Genomic DNA, 20,634 nt, shown 5'->3' with positions numbered 1-20,634 from the left:
ATAACTCAAGGAAAAGTAAAATTTCTTCAACACCCTGGGTACGTGATGGGAGATTGGATAGTACCAGTAACTATTTCAACTGTAAAGATACTGTTTCAGTAACATGATAGTCATAATCATTAATTAAATAACTTCCAGTTTCTGTATTAAGCTATATGAAAGATTAGTGTGATTAATACTCAAGGATTATTTAGTTCTTTCAGTTCTTACGAATAGGAAAAGAGAAGTGTTAGGTATTGTAAAGCTCACAACGAACTTGAATTTGACTTTCTTTTCCTGCTCCTGCTGATACAAGCAACTTAAGGGGGAAGATTGATGTTAGCGAAGGGTTTCAGAAGATAAGCCCTTCACGATGGGGAAAGCATGATGATGGGAGTGCTGCGAGGCTGCTTACTTTGTGTTGCAGTCAGGAAGCAGTGAGAGTCCAGGGAGCCAGGACATAAATCTAGCCACCAGTGACCCAATTTGTCCAGGGAGGTCAGACCTCCTAAAGGTTGTACACCTTCCTTAATGGTGCCATTATCCGGTGACGAAGTATTTAAGCATGTGATCCTGGGGGGTGGGAATGGGGCAGACATCTCACAGCAATCGTTTCCCTGTTCTGCATGGTGTGTGTGTGTGTGTGTGTGTGTGTGTGTGTGTGTGTGTGTGTAGGCCAGAAATTGATGTGGGATGATGTCCTTGATTTCTCTTCCCTTCTGTTTTATGAGACAGGGTCTCCTGGTACATCTGGAGCTGGTTGATTTGGCTGGTCTAGGCATCCAGCCAACCTGCCCCAGGATCTCCTCTCTCTGTCTTTCTTGTGGTGGCATTATGGGGTAAGGGTGAAGTTGCTAAAACAGGCTGAGATTATGGGAGGCGCCAAACATCTTGATTTTGTGATTGCTGGAGATCCACCCTCACTCAGGTTACCCCTTTACAGCAGTCTTGGAGGATTATCAGGGTTCCGTTAAGGCCCATTAAAGGAAAGCTATTTCCTCCTGGTCAAATCAGGGGAATCTGCCTCTGACTCTGGGTGAAGATATGGTACCTCACAGTCTTACAGTCTTTTTTCTTAAAAGTTAATCCAGCTGAGCCTGTCAGTCACCTGGCCAAGAGACCATACCCCAGGAAGGATGATTCCATTTAAGCCATGCCGAAGAGATGTGAAGAATAAATTACCGTTTTAAAGAGATGACGTAGTTTTTCTTCTCAGATAGTCTGCCCTTGGTGCAGTCACTTCAAAGTCCTGACATATGGCTGAGCCTTCCTACAATGACTCAGGAAAGCATAGCCTTCCATTTCCTCCTTATGAAAAATAGCTCCTTTTCCTTTCTCCCCAGCACTGACAAGAACCTTTGTGTTTTCCCCAACAGTCATTATTTCTGAAGCTATGTAGGTGCATATAAGTGGCATGGTTTTCCTCCTCCTCCTCCCCCTTTACCTCTCCTCCTCCTCTTTCTTCAGACACCTGCCTAGATTTATCAGCTTGCCTGCTCTGGAGTTTTTCTTATATACACTAATGAAATTGTTCTTGAGCTTCATTCTGATTCCACTCTGAAATTACGTTATTAATGAAAACAGTAACTCTGAGTAAGAGCACAGTTTATCTGCTGACACATGGCAACCCAGATTTCCAGGAACAACGCTTTCACGGAATGAGTGACTGAACGATCCACCTTGCCAGCTACTGAACTGAACTTGAAAAAGGCACTGCCTGCTTCCCCTTTGGGAAGCTGTTGTAGGAAAGCAAATGTTTACAACCCAGTCTGGCTTACTCAACAAGGCGTGTAGCTAAAAGGTTAAGAAATACTGGGCCGGAGACTAGTGATCCATTGGGTTAGCAAAGAAAATTTACGTCTATACATAAAGTGTAATAAAACTTTCAGTGCTCTGTGACTGGGGAAAAATAACAGACAGAAAACATAATGAAAACTAAGATACTTGTTTTATCTAAGCATGATTCATGTATTCTTTTGAAGCTTCATTATTCTTTAATCTATGATGCTCTGGATGCCATACAATTTCCCAGCAAGTTCTCAGTTGCCGGATTGCAGAGAGGAATGTTTGGAGCTGTTTCCAAAGACTTGAGTTGCACACCACCGAAGCTGCTTTTTCTTTATTATTATATTTTGATCATATTCTTCCCCTTCCCTAAGTCGTTTCAGATCCTGTCCACCTCCCTATCTACCCAACTTTAAGTTCTTTCTCAAAAGACAGACAAAAACCTAGTATAACAACAAGCCTCCCCCCATGCCAAAAAAATAAACCTAAAGCAAAATAAAGCAACATCCCAAAGGAAAAAACAAACAAACAAACAAACAAACCCAAAAACCTACCAAACTGAAACCAGATAAAAGCACATACAAAGAAAAAAGAAAAAAAAGAAAAGAAAGCCATAAAACAAAGAAAACACAACTCTAGAGTCCATTACATTTTGGTCAACTATCCCTTAATATGAGGCCTTCCCTGGAGTGATTGACATATCCAGTGTCAGTCCATTGGAGAAAATTGATTTTTCCCTGTCACTGCAGCTATAAATGATAGTTACGTTGTTACCCTCTATACAACTCATGGCCAGTCTTTCCTTTCTTCTTTCTTTCTTTCTTTCTTTCTTTCTTTCTTTCTTTCTTTCTTTCTTTCTTTCTTTCTTTCTCTCTCTCTCTTTTTAAGATAAAATATAATATGATAAAATAAAAACTATCATATCAAAGCTGGATGAAATAAACCAAGGAAGGAAAAGAGTCCAAGAGAAGGCAGAAGCATCAGACACCCACTTTTCCTCACACTCAGGAATCCCACAAAAAAACACCTAAACTGAAAGTTTACATACATGCAGGACCTGGTGCAGACTATACAGGCCCTGTGCATGCTGCCTCAGTCTTTGTGAGGTCATATGAGCTTTGCTCATGTTGATTTAGAGGGCTATATTTTCTTGGTGTCTTCTATTCCCTCTGGCTTTTGCATTCTTTCCCCTCCTTTCCCACAGGGTTCCTTGAGCTCCGAGGAAAGGGATTGGAACGAGTATCTCTCATACATCTCTTAGAATAAGGTCTCTCACTCTCTGAGTAATGTCTGGTTGTGCGTCTCTACATTTGTTTCCGTGTGCTGCAAGAGGAGGCTTCTCTGATGAGAGGTAAACAAGGCAGTAATCTATGAGTACAGCAGAATATCATTAAGAGTCATTTTACCACTATTTTACTACATTTTTTTTTCTTTCTTTAGATCAGTAGTATTATTTGGTTTACATTAGGTGCGTGGGCAGTCTAGTCTCTGGTTCTTGGTTAGCCAAGCAGTGTTTGGTATGGGTTCCAACTTACATAATTGCCCTTAAGTCAAATCAGTTATTGGTTGTTTACTCCCACAAATTTTGTGGCACCATTACTCCTGTAGGCAGTACTCCATTGTAGACCACAGGCTGCTTTGTTGTTTACTTGGCTCTTTCGGTAGCATGAAGAATGCCATCCTCTGCCACTGACACTAGAATATAGGGATGAAGGTTCTGTGTGTAGCCAACAGCTTGACATCTTCATGTTCAATGAGTTGTGTCAGTATTATCTTCAGGAATGAGGCCTTGCTGTCATTTCTGGAGAGCCACCTATATACAGCCTTAGCAACGGAATAGCCTTGAACTCATTGACACAGGAAAACACTTTCTGAATAGAACACCATTATTTCAGGCTCTAAGATCAACAATTAATAAATGAGACCTCATAAAACTGAAAAACTTCTGTAAGGCAAAGGCCACCATAATTTATACAAAGTAGAAGCCTACAGAATAGGAAAAGGACTAGTATCTAAAATATATTATAGTAAGAGGACTAGTATCTAAAATATATTAATATATTATTATTATATTATTAATATAATATAATAATTAATAATGATTAATATAATATTAATATTGCTAGTATCTAAAATATATTAAGAACTAAAGAAATCAGATATCCAAAAAACAAATAATCCGATTTAAAGGGGATATAGAATTTTTTGGCTCTGTTTGTCTCCTTGTGGAACTTCTGTCCCCTCCAGATCTTTCTGTCTGGGCCCTGGGGAGCCTGCAGAGAACAATGTTCCTACCAAGGACCATGTGTGGAGAGGATTTAGACTGCCTGATCAGATGAAGCCCTTAGGCTACTCAATTTCCAAGTGGGTTCCCTGGTAAGGGGATCAGTGGCTGTCTCTGACACGAACTCAGTGTCCAGCTCTTTAGTCACCTCTCCCTTGGGGTGGGGGCAGTCTTGCTAGGCCACAAAGGAAGATGATGCAGCCATCCCTGATGAGACCTGATAGGCTAGGGTCAGATGGAAGGGGAGGAGGTCCTCCTCTATCAGTGGACTAGGGGAGAGGCATAAGGGGAGAAGAAACTTATCATTCACACTGACATATCTTCCTGCTCGTCTTTCTATCCAGGTTTGTGACTGAATACATTCTGGACACTATGGAAAATAAATAATTGTTTGCAGTACTCTTGGAAATCCAGCAGAAAAGGAAACCAAGAGGAGAGTGATAGAGGAAAGGGTATGGGGAGGGAGGAAGGGAGGGAGGAAAAGAGAAAAGGAGAAGAATGCTAGAGAGGGATGGAAGGAGGAGGAGAGAGAAATAGAAAGGGGGAAAGGGAGGAGAGAGAGGGGAGAAAGAAAGGCAAAAGAGGAGGGAGAGAGGGGGAGAGGGGGAGGGAGACTGGGGTGGGTGGGTTGGGGAGAGGGAGGGACAGAAAGAGGAAAGGAGGGAGGGAGGGAGGGAGAGAGAGGGAGGAAGGGAGGGAAAGAGGAGAGAAGGGAGGAAGTAGTGGTTCAGTTCTGGTGCAGGTCTGTTACTCACTAGGTCTGCAAACTTAAGCCTCTCAGTTGCCTTTCTGTGAAAGGAAGCTTCTGGGACCAGATGATGTTCTGGTGTTTGAAAGAGAGGATTTTTTAGGAAAATTAGAGTTTGGACTAGGTGGTATTACAGACTGTATCAATACTCGCTTAGTAGAACTTAACTTGTCTATTGCTGTGAATAATTTAGTGAGTGAGGTCTTTGCACTCACACTCAAAGGCCACACTAATGACTTGGTAATTATTTCAATTGATTTTCCATCGACTGTTGACTACTCCTGGCACACCAGTAAGCAAAGACAGACTGCCCTGTCTCTGTGTCTCACACTCACATCTTACCACTGTGTTTCTGATTGGAAACAAATGTGTTGAAATAAACATCCCTGTGCATCTTTTACTAGACTTACCACTGAACATATGTAGTGTCTTACAGAATCCTAATGTGGACTGCAGTGAGCACAGGAAAGATAATTATGTCACAGAAGGAATTGTGGAGCTGGTAGACTTTTGGAGAACATACAACTCATTCATGTCTAGAAACTCTCAGAGTCATGAACAGACAGATTATAGCAGTTCAGTGAATAAACTGGAGTTATTCAGAATATAAACAAATCCCCCAGACTTACTGTTCAATGGAAAAAAGGATCAAGTTGTGAAAGTGTTTATGTAGATATACGCCTTGCATATGAGGCTATGGATGTGAAAAATGATACACACTTGAGTTAACAACTACAGAGACATACCCAAGCATGCAGGAATAATCATCCAATTTAGTATGTTGCTCTCTCAGGACCGTCAGAAATGTGTGAAAGTTGAAAATATGAAGGATAAATGGAATCTAGAGGGATCAATTAAATGAGGTCATAAAACAGGTTAGAACAGGTTAGAAGTGAGGGGCTCAAGCTTCTGAGACTTTGTAAAAAATCTCTTAAATGTACAATGAAGCTTCCAGAAATTCACCGGCATAAAGGACTCTAAAAGACCAACTGGGTGATTCATTTAAGTTGTGTTGTTGTTTTGAGACTGAGTCTCACTCTGCAGCCCAGAATGTCCTGGAACTCAATATGTAACCAAATTGGCCTTGAGCTCACGGCGGCAATCCTCCAAGTGCTTGGATAACAGGTGCTGGCCATCCATGCCCCCTTTTGAGTTTTCATTTTTCTTTTCAATATCAATAACTCAGCTTTTATTAAAAACACATTTCAAATTTATTAAAAACAAAATTCAAAAAGAATAAAAATTGAACCTTTCCAGGTAATGTATTTGGTAGAGAAATAATTCCTTGTGTATGTACTTTACACTTTCTTTCAGATGACACATTTCTGATCCCAATGGAAACATTTCGGGGTATCCCTGGAGAAGCACTTTCACTTCTGAAAAAGAGCAGAGGTGGCCGCCAGCCTCACATTCCCCCTTAGGTAGCAGGAGCCCTTGGGGCATGAATTTGCTCATCCAGCCAGTATTTATTATGTACGTAGTAAAGTACCTGGTGCCAAGCTTCCACATTGTGTTGAGCAGGCAGCACCTCGAAATCTGTGCTATTAAAAGAATTCAAAGCACTGATGAGAGAATCTTCAGTGTCATTTCCTGATTTACTCTATCACATAGGTCAAACCAAGTTATTTGGATCCATGATGAGGCCCCTTGGAAATTAGCGACTCCCCTCCAGGAATGATGGCTGCTTACTGAGCATGACTAAGTGTTCTAGAAGAACAGGGACACTTTAGAACCTTGGAAGACATGGATCCAAAACATAAACATTTTCTGGAGTTCTCTCTTTAATGTCTCCTCCCTTCCTATCCACCTCCACCCCAAGACCAGTGCCTTCAGCTGGGTAATTGAGGCTGGGTAATTGAGAATTAATGTTGACTATGTAGGACGAGAGGACCGCAGACCAAAGTGAGGGCTGACCACATTTACATCTGGAGGCCAGGGAAGGCAACAAGAAGGAAAGGCATTCGTCACCAAGCACAAGGCCTCCTCCTTGGGGAAGCCTGTATATTATCACGAGGACAAGATCACATGTAAGTACAAAAAACTTGATAGACACTGATCTAAGCACAAAACAGACAAAACAGGTAGAGGAGATGAAAGATTAGGGTCACTTACTTTAGGATTTGTAGGAACATTCAAACTGCATTCTACAGGATAATGGAAAACTCAGCCATGCAAACAGCAGAGGAAATGTGTTTCAGGAAAAGAAACATCTGACAGAAAGGCCCTGACAGGGGCAAGCATGGCAGTGTCCAGGTGAAGGCAGCAAGAGTAAGCTCTTATATTTTTTTTTTTTCATTGAGCACACTGAGCAAAATCAGGGGAAGCAATTCAAATGAGAAGGTTTTTAACAAAAAGCAGTCTTAGTCCTGTGAAACGATGATTCCCTCCCACACTAACAGCGGCTCTGATGTAGTTCAGGTACACACACACACACACACAAAAAAAAAAAGGACTAACAATTTCACAGTCTCACAGCCAGGAGCAGCAGCCTGATTTTTGGAGGCAAAGAATATATTCTGTCATTGGAGAATCTTGAGAGAAAAGAATTATATGATAACAATCTAGAAGCAAAACTTTAGAGGCTAAAACTAAGAGAAAGAGTTTGAAAGTGAAAGCAAAGTGAGTCTCTTCAGAGTTTACAAGAAGCACAGACTGAAAACCGGAATCAGCGGTCAGAGAAAGTAGGGAGGGACAGTCTCCCGCCTCACACTTCCGGAGGTTTTCTTTTGCTCCCATACTTAAAGATTACAGGAGAATTAATGTGGAACTGATGTGTGTTCAGCACTGGGAAGGAAGCTGTCACTTCCTTGCTTTGGTTATCTTGATGTGGGATGTGGCACTTGAATAGGACCTTGACTACAGAAAAATCACATCATTGTCCATAAGAGGCATGGCCAATACGTCTGTGAGACCAGAGTTCTACAGAACCAGAGAGTGAACCCCATTTTCTTTTGAAATAGGCTTTCACTGTATAGTCCAGACCAGTCTTGAGCTCATTATGTACGCAAGGCCCATCTCAAACTTATTATCTCTCTGCCTGAGCATCTGGAGTTCTGGTGTCAATAGGCCCGACGGCCATTTTTAAATGGGATATTAAGTTTTGATAACCATTTACTACCTGTTAGTGTCATAGTTAGTTTTTGTCAATTGATCCACACCAATGCATACTTGGGGAGAGGGAATCTCATCTGAAGAATTGCCTCCATCGGATTGCCTGGCAGGTATGCCTGTGGAGCATTTTCCTAACTGCTAATTGATGTGAGAGGTCTCTCCATGACTGTGACTTGTAGCCTAATAACCCTTTCTTCCCCAGGGTGCTTTTGGTCAGCATTTTGTCACAACAGAAAGCAAACTAAAACAGTTAGCTTGCTGGTTTACTAACTGACTTAGGTAATGGTGCTGGAGGTTGCGCTGATGTCCTCACGCATGAATAACATACACTGTCATCACTCAAGCTTAATCCAACTCAGGTAAGAGTTTAGTTATATGATTTTTTTTCATGGATATTAATGATAACATTTAGCAAAACAGTTGATGTTGAGTTTTAATAATGACAATTCTTAATCTAAGTACAGATATCAGCACGTATTTGGTGCATGTCAGGAAAAAAAATTGGTAGAAGTCTGAGGAAATATATATATTTAAATATATAAAAGAAAAATAAGAGTTGGTGTATTTACAATAGACATATAGAAACATCATCAGTAAGTATCTAAAATGATTGGTCTTGAATAAAAATGCTTAGAGGTTATTTATAAAGGGTTCTATAATTGATATCTTAGGAAATTTCTTTATTTTTGAAAGGTTGAGATTAAACTTCATAGTTGAATATTTCAGGAAAAGAAATAATGAAAAGTATCAGATGAGATTCAAATTTAGTTTCCCTGCTTTGAATTTAAAATATATGTATTACCACATTACTACTTGGTAGTAAATCTTATTCATGTGAACTCTGGAAAGCCACACACCTGGACTGTAAATGGAACCTAGACAAATGTTATGAATTCTGAGAGTGACTTGGATCATCTTTTTCATGAAATGGCTTAAAAATATGAGGCTTCATTCTCTATGGAAAAGATCAGACTGCCTGATAGAAGGGTCAAAGATACAGGATGAGTGAGGTGGCAGAAGACAGGATGCAAGTTCTACTAATTAATACAGAGAACTCTCAAAGGATGCTTTTGTAGGCCAATGGATGCTTTCAAGTGTGGAACTTGGTCCCCAGGAATACTGAAACAAGTCTATGGGAACATTTGGCCAGGGTCTTGGAAAATCAACACACATATTATTTTTTCACCTACACGGCAAGGCAGTGGAACATCTGTCCCGCATTAGGCTCTGTGCTGTTGGGAGGGTGAGCTGAGATATATTAGTCAGGGTGATTGATCTGCAGAGAGATCCAAGAAAAAGAAATTAGAGCTGAGTTCTAAGGATGAGGCCTAGGAGGTAAGACACATATCTTGGGCTCTGAAGTTGTGAGCATGGAGTCAGCAAGGTATTGGGCTGGAAGAAGAAGAGGTGTGGAGGATGTAGCTATAAGCCAGTCTTCTCTGTGTGCCTCACGGTCAGGTACCGTGAAAGACAATGGCAGATCATGAATGTTCTAAATGGAGTGAAGCAATTAGATTTATATTTTTCAAAAATGTGACTGAGCTTGTAACTGGATATGTCTGATGGGATGATGTTAAAAGGTTTGCCGAGCTCACAGGTTCCACAGACTAGGAAGTTCAAGTTTAGGCAGCTTGAAGTAGTGAGGAATGTTTTTATTTCCCTGGTGGAGAAGCTTTGGAGTAGGCAGAGTAGTGTATCACGTAACAAGCAGGACTGCGTGGACTAGCAGGCTCCCTCTTCTCAGGAAGGCACAGGACTGCTGGGTTAGGGCATCCATGCTTGTGCCCTCATTTGTCTCTAATTACTTCTCCCGGAACAGCTGACCACCAGGTACCATTAGATTTAGAATCACCCTCATTGTCTCCATATTGGGAATTACATTTAGACAATAATTTTGGTGGAAACATCAAACCCACAGCAGGTGGGATTTGAGAAGTGGTCTCTCTAAATCTGAGACCATGTCTCTTCTCTCCTGTGACACACACAAAACAGTTCCACACCATATGCACTGTTATTGAATTTTAGGCATTAAGCAGGAGAAATGATATATCCTGAATGACCTCTGCTGGCCTGTGCTCTGTGCCTGATCAGGATTCCTACCTCCATGGTTTTTTAGTGCACCCTTTCTTAGATGCACTCTTTCCAGAGCTTCTATCTGCTTTACAGTTTCATTACTGACTGGGCTCTTTCTCTTTGACCCAACTCATTATTTTGTCCCATCATGGAGGGACCTTTTGCTTCTGTCCCAATAGATTGCCCTTGAGTATCAATGTGTTGCCTGGGTACACAGCCATTTTTGTCTTCTACTTTTTATGGGGCTAGTATGCTTGAGAAAAATATTTTTTCTAGGTCACGGACAGGGGTAATATTACAGTGGTAATACCCTTGCATTCCAAACACTGTTTGGTACCTGCCACTGTGGAGTCCTAGGGACGTACTGCTGACGGATTGCCTGCCTGGCTTTGGTGGTGGCTTGTAGAGGCAGGATTTATGGCAAGGCAGTGATCCTCCCTGAATCCACTCCTGTCACTCCCCTTGCAACTTCCACGTGAGCAACCAGACTAGCCTGACATTAAACAGACTCTCCCAACCATTCCACCTAGAGCTAGGACTGAGGACTTCATTTTTACTTTTTAATTTTGTTTCTTCATCAGTCGAGGTACAAGACTGGGCAGTATCCAGTCCTTGTGAGCTGGAACTGAGTCTTAATTACACAGCTCAGAACATACAAGTCTGTGGGTGCCCAGCCTCTTTCTCTGTGAGGATAAGAGGCTGGAGCCAGAAACTTCTGTTGCCAGGCCCTATGTGGAGTGCTTGGCAAACAGGTTTCTTCAAGCACCACTGAAGCTCAGGTCTCTCATCTTCATATAAAGGAAGGGTCCTCTTGGCTTGGCATCTTACCGAATAGCCCCATTTGTCCTTAAGTAATTTCTTACAAAATTTCACCCACTTCATCCCTCACTACATGGGAAGTGTTACTTCCATTTTAGAGATCACAAAACTGAGTCTCAGAAAGGCTAAAGATTATGCTCAGATCACAGAGCTAAAGAGAAGGGCATGAGCTGGACAGCTGAACTCCCATACCTTTCTGATTAGTAAACTTAAGCTCTTAACTGCAAAAAAAACAGTTTTTAAAATAAAATTTATAAAAACATCAACAAAATGCACAAATGGATATTTTAAATTAAGTATTAAAAATGGAGCTGTGGGAATGGCTGAATAGATAAACCATATGCTACATAAACGTGAAGACCAGAGTTGAGATTCCCCAGAACCCACAAAAACATCCAAGTGTAATGGTGGCTTAACCGTGACCCCAGGAGTTAAGAGGTGGAATCAAGAATGCTTCAGGCAAGCTAGCTAGCTAGACTAGTCAAATCATGAGCTCCAGGCTCAGCAAGAACCTTGCCAGGGAAAGAGGAAGATCTCTGAATTCATTGCCTGGGCTCATATTTATTTTCACTCTAAACACATGAACCCTTGTACACACTAACGCTTACATATATTTGAACATGCATTTGCACACACATACATACCACATGCCCATACAAACATGCAAATAAATAAATGCTTAAGGAAAGGAAAACATGGCTACTGTAAAGCAACTGTCTAGCATATGATGCATGGACAAGTTTTCATTTCTCTGTCATCTGATTTACACTTCATTTCCACAAGACTGTGTCTTCATCATCCTTTACCAGAATGTCAGGGCATTTTAAAAAGATTTAGTATGGAATTTTAGAGTATTTTATTTTTTAGAAAAGTCCAATGTGGGGCTAGATTGAGAGCCACCATAATTCAGATGTTAATTGCTTGCCCCCCGAAATTCTTACTGTTCTCAAGTACTCAAACCCTCACGTACTCAAAAAGATTATCCATGATTGGCTGAATAAATGCCTACATCTGGACAAGCAGAACTGATGTAGGCGGGGCCATGGTTTGAGGGACATAAGGGTCATGGGAGGGGATATGAGAGTAGAGGAGAGGAGAAGAGCAGAGACTATAAAGAGGAAGAATCATGGTTTAGCATGAAGAAGAACCATGTGGTTGGGAGAATTTACTCTGAGGATCGGTGTGGCTGGAGAGAAGCAGCCCAGACAGAAATAAAGTGCAAGTGTTTATATTATTTTGAATGGGAAGTAGCCCAGCTAGGAATGGTTAAAGCAAATGACATAGGATGCAGGACTGAGAGATAATGAGGTAGTTTAGGGAATTAATATCTGCCCAACCCCAGGTTGAAATAAAGCTTACTAAAATTCAGTCAGGTGTCTATGTCCTTTATTGATATGGTAGCAGGTTAATAAATTAATAGCAATCACTAATAGCCCAAATGACAGTCCAAAAAAAAAAAAAAAGACAGAAACACAGAAATCAATCTGTAGCCTCCAAGCCAAAGGTCTCAAGTGTTGGAGGTTGGCCTGGAGCTATGTATTCTAATGATAATTACTGATCTCCAAGATCTGGTTACAGCCCAGAGGAGCACATTCTCATTCATATCTGTCTTTGTTGTGTAATCCTTGATTTACCTAATTTAAAATTGATTGGCTAATAAAAATGCTAAAGCCTTTCACTGGGCAGAAGAGAGGTAGGTGGGGCTTTTGTTAATCACTATTAATAGTGATTAATAGTAATATTAATCACTATTAATAAATTAATAGTGATTGCTATTAATTTATTATTTGGGGTCTGAGAGGGACCATGGGTGGAGAGGAACAGAAAGACACAGGAGATATATCTGGAGGGGAGGAAGCTGGAGAGGAGGAAGTAAGTAAGGATCATGAGCATGTGGCCATGAGGAAGACTGTTCTCTGACATTCCTGTTAGTAGTATAATTTTAATTATAATTATAACCCATTTTAACAGTCACTGAATACCATCTATGTAAAGGCATTTTAAACTGAATGGCCAAATTTGGCCTATCATCTCTTGTAAATAAAGTTTTATTGAAACACAGCTTATCCATTTATTCACTTAGTATCAGTGGTCACTTTTGATATATATTGGTAATAATGGAAAGTTATGATAGAAATATTATGTCCTGCCAAATCAAAAATTCTTGCTATTAGCACTTTATATGAAGGTATTTCAACCTCCACTTAACAGCAAATGTATGAAAAATTTTCATGTTGATGTTGTGTATCAATATAAAAAAATAGGAATTAAAAGAGATTCCCCATATATTTTGGTCCTGTTTGAGCTTGGTGCAGATCAGTGGGTGAGAGACAAAAAGATAAAGTAGTAGCGAGTAGCAGCGATCATTAAGACATTAAGACGGTAGAGTAGGTGCGGTATAGCAGTTAGTAAATTCCTGAGGGGAGAGCTACCTCGCTGCGTTCTTTCCCCACCCACTAGAGATACAGTTGCTAGGAAACTGGACCCTCCCCCTAGGGAGGAACACCTGGTCATTAATGGTCTGGGAACCTTCCTATAGCCAATAGATTCAAAATGTAACATCTTGACCAATAGATGCTTGCCAGGCAGGAATTGCTCCTGCCTTGGGCATGCTGGGATAGACCAGAATCTATAAATCACCCAACTAACCTGGGGCGGGGCGCTCAGCTCCCACCACTTCGGCGGTGGGGCTATGTAAGCCCAAGCTGCAGCTTGTAATTTACAATAAAAAGACTCTCATGTGTTTTGCAACGGAGTCGATTCCTGGAGATCTTTTGGGGGCTCGCAAACTGGGTATAACATGGGCAGATCTGAGAGGGAATAAAAGTCCTATAGGTGGTTTGCAAAAAAGACAGTGATGTTGTGCTAATGAGACCAGGAGGCTCCCCTTTGATACTACACTAACTGCAGTGTGAGCACTGAGGAAAAGGCCACTGGTTTGTAAACTTTACTTCTTTTAAGAGCCAGGTGTAGAGTTAAATCAAAAAATCAAGATCTGATACACAGTTTATAACAGTCCTATAACTGAAAAAAAAAAAAAAAGCCCAGTCCCACATGGTTTTAGTGCAGAATCCTACCAGATATTCAAAGAAGAGCTAACACCATTACTCTTCAAACTGTTCCACAAAATAGAAACAGAAGGAACACTACCAAACTCATTCTATGAGCTTACAGTCACTCTGATACCTAAACCACACAAAGACTCAACAAAAAGTGAATTTCAGACCAATGTCCCTTATGAGCATTGATGCAAAAATATTCAATAAAATACTTGCAAACAGAATCCAAGAACACATCAAAGATCTCATCCACTATGGTCAAGCAGGTTTTAACCCAGGCATGCATGGGTGATTCAGTAAAATAAAATCCATCAATGTAATTCACCATATAAACAAATTGAAAAAAAAACCCGACATAATCATCTCAGTAGACACTTAAAATAAAGCCTTTGACAAAATATGCCACCCTTTCATGTTAACATATTAGAGAGATCTTGGATACAAGGTACATACCTAAATACAATAAAGGTAATACACAGCAAGCCAAGAGCCAACATCAAATTAGTTGGAGAGAATCTTAAAGTAATTCCACTAAAATAAGGGACAAGACAAGCCTGCCCATTCTTTCCATATCTATTCAACATAGTACTTGAATTTCTAGCTAGAGCAATAAGACAACTAAAGATTAAGGAAATACAATTTGGAAAGGAAGACATCTAAGTATTGGCTATTCACAGATAATAAGATAGTATGCATAAGTCATCCCCAAAATTCTACCCTGAACTGCTACAGCTGATAAATGACTTCAGCAAAGTGGCTGGGTACAAAATAAACTAAAAAAAAAAAAAAAATTAATAGCCCTAGCTCTCCTTTATACAAACAATGAATAGGCTGAGAAAGAAATTAGGGAAGCAACACCCTTCACAATGGCCACAAAAAAATATAAAATATCTTGGCGTAACTTTAACCAAGCAAGTGAAAGACCTGTATGACAAGAACTTCAAGCCTCTTAAGAAAGAAACTGAAGAAGATATCATAAGATGGAAAGATGCTCCATGCTTGTGTATCAGTAGGATTAGCGTAGTAAAAATAACCGTTTTACCAAAAGCAATCCACGTCAAAATTCCACTGATGCAATTACAATCAAAATTCCAACACACAGTCAGGCACTAAGATCAACAAGTGGTAAATGGAACCTCAGGAAACTCAAAAGCTTCTGCAAGGCAAAGGACACTGTCAATAGAAGAAAACAGCAGCCTACAAAATGGGAAAAGATCTTCCCTCACCCTACATCTGTTAAAGGGCTACTATCCAAAATATATAAAGAACTCAAGAAATTAAATACCAACAAATCAAATAACCCAATTAAAAATGCAGTAGAGAGCTAAACAGAATTCTCAATAAAGGAATCTGTAATGGTTGAGAAGTACTTAAAGAAATGTTCAAAAGGGCAGACAGGATAGACATAAGAAGCAGAAGACAGGGAACAGGACAGAAGCCTACCACAGAGGATCTCTGAAAGACTCTACTGATCAGGATATTGAAGTAGATGCTGAGACTCATAGCCAAACTTTGGGCAGAGTGCAGGGAATCTTGTAAAAGAAGGGGGAGCTAGAAAGACCTGGGAGGTACAGGAGCTCCACAAGGAGACAAATAGAGCCAAAAACTCTGGGCCTAGGGGGCCCTGAAGAGACTGATACTCCAACCAAGGATCATGCATGGTGAGGACCTAGAACCTGTGCTCAGATGTAGTCCATAGGCAGCTCAGTCTCCAAGTAGGTTCCCTAGAAAGGGGAGCAGGTCTGTCTCTGGCGTGAACTCAGTGGCTGGCTCTTTGATCACCTCTCCCTGGGGGATGCAGCCTTGCCAGGCCACAGAGGAAGACAATGCATCCAGTCCTGATGAGACCTGATAGGCTAGGGTCCGATAGAAGGGGATGGGGTTCTTTCTTATAAGTAGACTAGGGGAGGGGCATGGAGGAGAAGAGGGAGAATGGGTGGGACTGGGAAGCGATGAAAGAGGGGCTACAGCCATGATACAAAAGTGATTAAATTGTAATAAATAATAAATAAATTAAAAAAAAATAAATGTTCAGCATCCTTTGTCATCAGGGAAATGCAAATCAAAATGACTCAGAGATTTCATGTTACACCTGTCAAAATGGCTACTTGATTGTCAAAATGGTTACTCAAGTGAATCTCTTTGAATATGAGGCTATTCTAATTTACATAGTAATCTCCAAGCCTGGCAGAGAACATAATGATAATGAAAAAAAAAAAAGCTTTTTCCACAAATGATTTTCTACAAATGATCCTTGTCTCTACTGCATTGGAATTGCTTCCCACAAATCCTTGTTTTATTTATTAAATGAAATAATAAATAAGTTAGGGGAATTTAAAAAAAATCAAGTCACAGCACATGCTGGCAAGGTTGTGGAGATAGAGGAACACTCCTCCATTGTTGGTGGGAGTGCAAACTTGTACAACTACTGTGGAAATCAATCTGGTGCTCTTTCGGAAAATTGGGAATAACCCTACTTCAAGACCCAGCTATACCACTCCTGGGCATATACCCAAAAGATGCTCCACTTTACCTCAAGGACATTGGCTCAACAATCTTCATAGCAGTTTTATTGAAAATAGCCAGATTCTGTGAACAACCTAGATGTCCCTCCCCTGAAGAGTAGATAACGAAAATGTGGTACACAATGAAATACCTCTCAGCTATTAAAAACAAAGACGTCATGTAATTTGCAGGCAAATGGCTACAACTGGAAAAGATTATACTGTGTTAACCCAGACCCAGAAAGACACTCACGGTATGCGCTCACTTATAACTGGATATTAGCTGTAAAGTACAGGGTAACCATGATATAATCCATAGACCCAAAATAGCCAACGAGTACCAAGGGAAGACGCTTGGATCTCACTCAGAACAGGAAACACAATATATTTCTGAAGCAGATGGAGGGAGGGAACTTGGTGAGAGAGGGGGTGGGAAGGGTAACAGGGGTGGGGATGAGGAGGCTAGAGAGCAGAGGAGGGTGATGAGGATGGGGAGAGAGAACAGAGGGACACCATCCCACCAATAAAACTTTCAACCCAAAATGTGTCTTGCCTATAAGAAGTGTAGAAGTAAATATGGAATAGAGATTGAGGGAATGGCAAAACAATGACTAGCCCAACTTGAGACTCACCTTGTGGGAGAGAGCCAACCTCTGTCACTGTTAATGATACTCTACTATGCTTGCAGACAGGAGCCTAGCGTAACTGTCTGCTGAGAGGCTTCATCCAGCAGCTGATGGAAACCACCAAACAAGAAGCCAAGTTCTAAGTCCAGGGAGTATTATGGAAGAGTGGGAGGAAGGATAGGAGAGCTGAAGGGGTCAAGGACTGCAAAAAGACGTACAGAATAAACCTGGGTCCATGGGGGCTCATAGAGACTAAACGGCCAACTAAAGAGCATGCATGGCATAGACCTTCTATACATATGTAGCAGATGTACAGCATGTTCATCATGTGGGTCCCCTAACAATGGAAGTAAAAGCTATCTCTGATTCTGTTGATTGCCATTGGATTCCTTTCCCTGGGCTGCCTTGTCTGGCCTCAGTGGGAGAAGATGCTCTTAGTCTTGCTGTGACTTGAGGTGCTAGGTTGAATCAGTACCTCTTGGGGGCCTCCTCTTCTCTGAGAAAAAGGAAAGGAGGAATAAGGGGAGAGGGACATGAGGATGGGACTGGGAGGAGAAGAGGGACAGGGCTGAGATCAGGCTGTAAAGAAATTAAATTAAAAATACACAGAAAAAAGAAATAAACACGTGTTGGGTATTTGAATTATGGACACTGGGAACTTTCTGGCTTACCAAAGTTCTATCAATATTACTACATATTGAATACCAAGGGGACATCATGGTTATCATTTAAAGGGAGAACACAGTCTGCACATTACCTGTATGCTGTTCTTCAATCCAGACTTGCAAATACATGAAGAAAAGAAGCCCTACTGTCCCAAAAAGCAGGACAGAAAGGAAGACTTGTTTGGCGTTCATGGCCACTTCAGATGGCTGCAGTTTTTTTCATGTCTGAATTGAAAGGCTGCAAGGTTTATTTCTCCATGGAGTCTCAATATTTTCTTGGTCTCCTGAGGATAAGTTCACAGAATAACCTAGAAATAAAAAAAAAATCCAGATTGTACATGTTTGATGGGATTTGTGGATTTGTGTTCAAATATGGCAAAAAAGCAAAAAGCGTGTCTACAGCACTGTCTCAAGCACATGGTGATCCTTTAGTAAATCCTTCTACAAGGGAAGTTAGTATCTTTTCTGTGGAACACTGTTCACTCTTATCCAGCCCATAATAAAACACAGGGTAACATTTAATCAGATGAAGAGTATGGTTGTATTTAAGCTGTTTCATGTTGGAAAGAGTCAGAAGAGTCAAGGTAAGGTCTGGGTTACTTGACCATGATGGTAAGGAGGAAAAAGAAAAGAAAAGAAATAGACTGGATTACCAAAGAAAATGAGCTTTAGGATGTGCTTGTAGGATTTGGAGAAATCCTTCATATCTTTAGTATCCAAGGGTGGCAAGGTGCTCAAACCTTTGGGAAAAAGAATGACTCAGTATCCACATGTAGCCCTGCTCCTCTGGTCCTCTGTAAAACCTCTCTACTCTATGTACCCTTTGCCCCCGATATAGAGTTAATGTTATCTTAATGGCTGTGTCACTCTACTCTCTAGGGAATTACAAGAAGAAAGGGCCCTGGGTTCATCTCTGATGCAGTTGTTTGTTTTTGAATATTCTGATGTGTGGTTGTTTGGGTCTGTGGATGAAGTCTGCACACGTTCTGCACAGACGCTTCTTTTTGGCCACAGCAGTAGATGAGAAGAACTGTCTGTATAATACTAGAAAGCTTAATCTAGCATTTCTCATTTAGGTAAAATAACAGGGTTATCCAATTTAAATAGTGAATTTACAATCTTTGTGGGCATAAGGTATGAATAGCAAAGGGCTTGGTTCTAAAAATCACCCCCCCACACACACAAGAAATAATTAATGAAATATATTAGAGAGCATAAAATTCCACCTCAGCAATGAAAGATTACTTAAATTATAAAACAAAAGAAAACCTATTGAGATCAGCTTTTTCTTTGAACAAACTTATTTAATATAAACTTAATTCCATTCTATGCTATACCAACCTCTGAGACTCTAATGGAAATGTGAGCATTCTCTTTAGGAAAATAAAACCACAAAAGCCTACATTAGGTGCTAGTATCTGTATGAGTCTTCCTTGAAACTCAAGTGAGGATCCTGTCCCCAGCCGAACTATTAACAGCCTGGCCAATGAGGTCACTGTCAAGATGATATCCAAGCCATCCCATGAGCTTTGTGGCCCACACACATTTCCTCTCTGGAAGGCAGAGTTGCATAAATGTTTCTTCAGTGTGAAGATAGTACACACTGCTATGTCTATAGCTGATCTCTTTTCTCAAATATCAAAATCTTTGAGCAGAGTCTTTGAGGGAAAACACTGTGCATCTTACTGAAAGGCTGTATTAATCAGCTTTTTGTGGTGTGATAAAACACCCCAACAAGAAACCAGGGCAGGAGCGCAAGCAGGCATCTAGAGGCAGGGGCTGAAGGAGATACCACTGAGGAATGTTGCCTACTGGCTTGCTTTCCTTGGTGGCTTGCTCTTTTCCCCTTTGATATTTTTGATAATTGAAAAATTAGAAAATATCATCACATCATTTCACCATTTGGTTCCTTACTCCAGCACCTCCCATGCCCCGCCCACCCCCACTCCTGCTCAAATCCCTGGCTTCTTTTTCATTGTCATTCTTACGTATTTATATGCACAAATATGTAAATATAACCTGCTGAGGCAATTTATCCTTTTAATCATTTGTGCCTTTTAATCAAGTGTGCCTTTTACTTGAGCTACAGTTGCATTCTCTGGCAACACTGAGACTATTCTCATTGACTGGCTCATTCCCAGCACCCTGTTATCAGCCCCTGAAGCTACCTTTCTACTTTCTAGTACCTCAGCTAAATGAAACCTCAGTGTTTGGTTGTTGTTGTTGAAGATTTATTTCTTTTTATTGTGTGTGTTTGTCTGTATGTGTATGGGTGCATCATGTGCCTTTCTGGTGCACACAGAGGCCAGAAGAGGATCTGGGATTGGAGATGAGACCATTGCCCTCAACATGGGTACTGGGAACCGAACCCAGGTCCTCTGCAAGAGTAACAAATTCTATGAACCACTGAGCCATCTCTGCAGCCTCAGTATTGATCCCTTTGCAATCGGCTTGTGTCGCATAACACAATGCCTCTAAGATTTGCTCAGACTGTAAAGTTTTCTTCTAGTTTAAGGACAAGTAGCATTTTATAATTGTGTTACCACAGTTGTTTACCCATTCATCAGTATGAGTAAACAAGTTGTGGACTTTGGTGATGGAGGCTTGGGTGCAGTCTACCGTATGGCTGTTGTGAATAACACTGCACCGAAGATGATGCATCAGCATCCCATGAAGAGCCTCCTTCCAGCACTACTTCTTGGCATATTTCCAGAAATTTCACCTCTGGGTCACATGGTAATTCTGTTTTCAAGTTTTTGAGGAAGCCACAGTGGCTGTTCTACTTTCTATTTCTACTGGCAGTGTGCCAAGCTTTGCTTTCTTTATGTTTTCTCTTTGGTTTGCCTTTTTGTTTTGCTTTGTTTTCATTTAAGTGTCTCACTATGTAGGCCAGACTGGCTTTAAATTCCTGGTCCTCCTGGTCCTCCTGCCTCGTGTGCAACCATGTCCTGCGCATAGTCTTCACATTTTTGTCTTTATTT

The 20,634-nt window shown here is 40.8% G+C and overlaps 1 protein-coding gene across 2 annotated transcripts in view; it reads right to left on the bottom strand.

The window, feature by feature from the left end:
- Chst9 (carbohydrate sulfotransferase 9) overlaps positions 1-20,634 on the bottom strand; it is a 270,592-nt gene that overhangs the window by 218,721 nt on the left and 31,237 nt on the right. For both annotated transcript variants that reach the window (XM_060377647.1, XM_060377648.1), the window contains exon 2: positions 17,746-17,961. In XM_060377647.1, coding sequence (XP_060233630.1) covers positions 17,746-17,845 — 100 coding nt within the window. In that variant the 5' untranslated portion in view covers positions 17,846-17,961. The remainder of the gene's footprint in view (positions 1-17,745; positions 17,962-20,634) is intronic.

Source organism: Meriones unguiculatus, chromosome 2 (genome assembly GCF_030254825.1).
Source record: "Meriones unguiculatus strain TT.TT164.6M chromosome 2, Bangor_MerUng_6.1, whole genome shotgun sequence".
NCBI classification, from domain to species: Eukaryota; Metazoa; Chordata; class Mammalia; order Rodentia; family Muridae; genus Meriones; species Meriones unguiculatus.
Note: the sequence above shows the minus strand (reverse complement) of the source record. Positions and strands in the feature narration are given on the sequence as shown.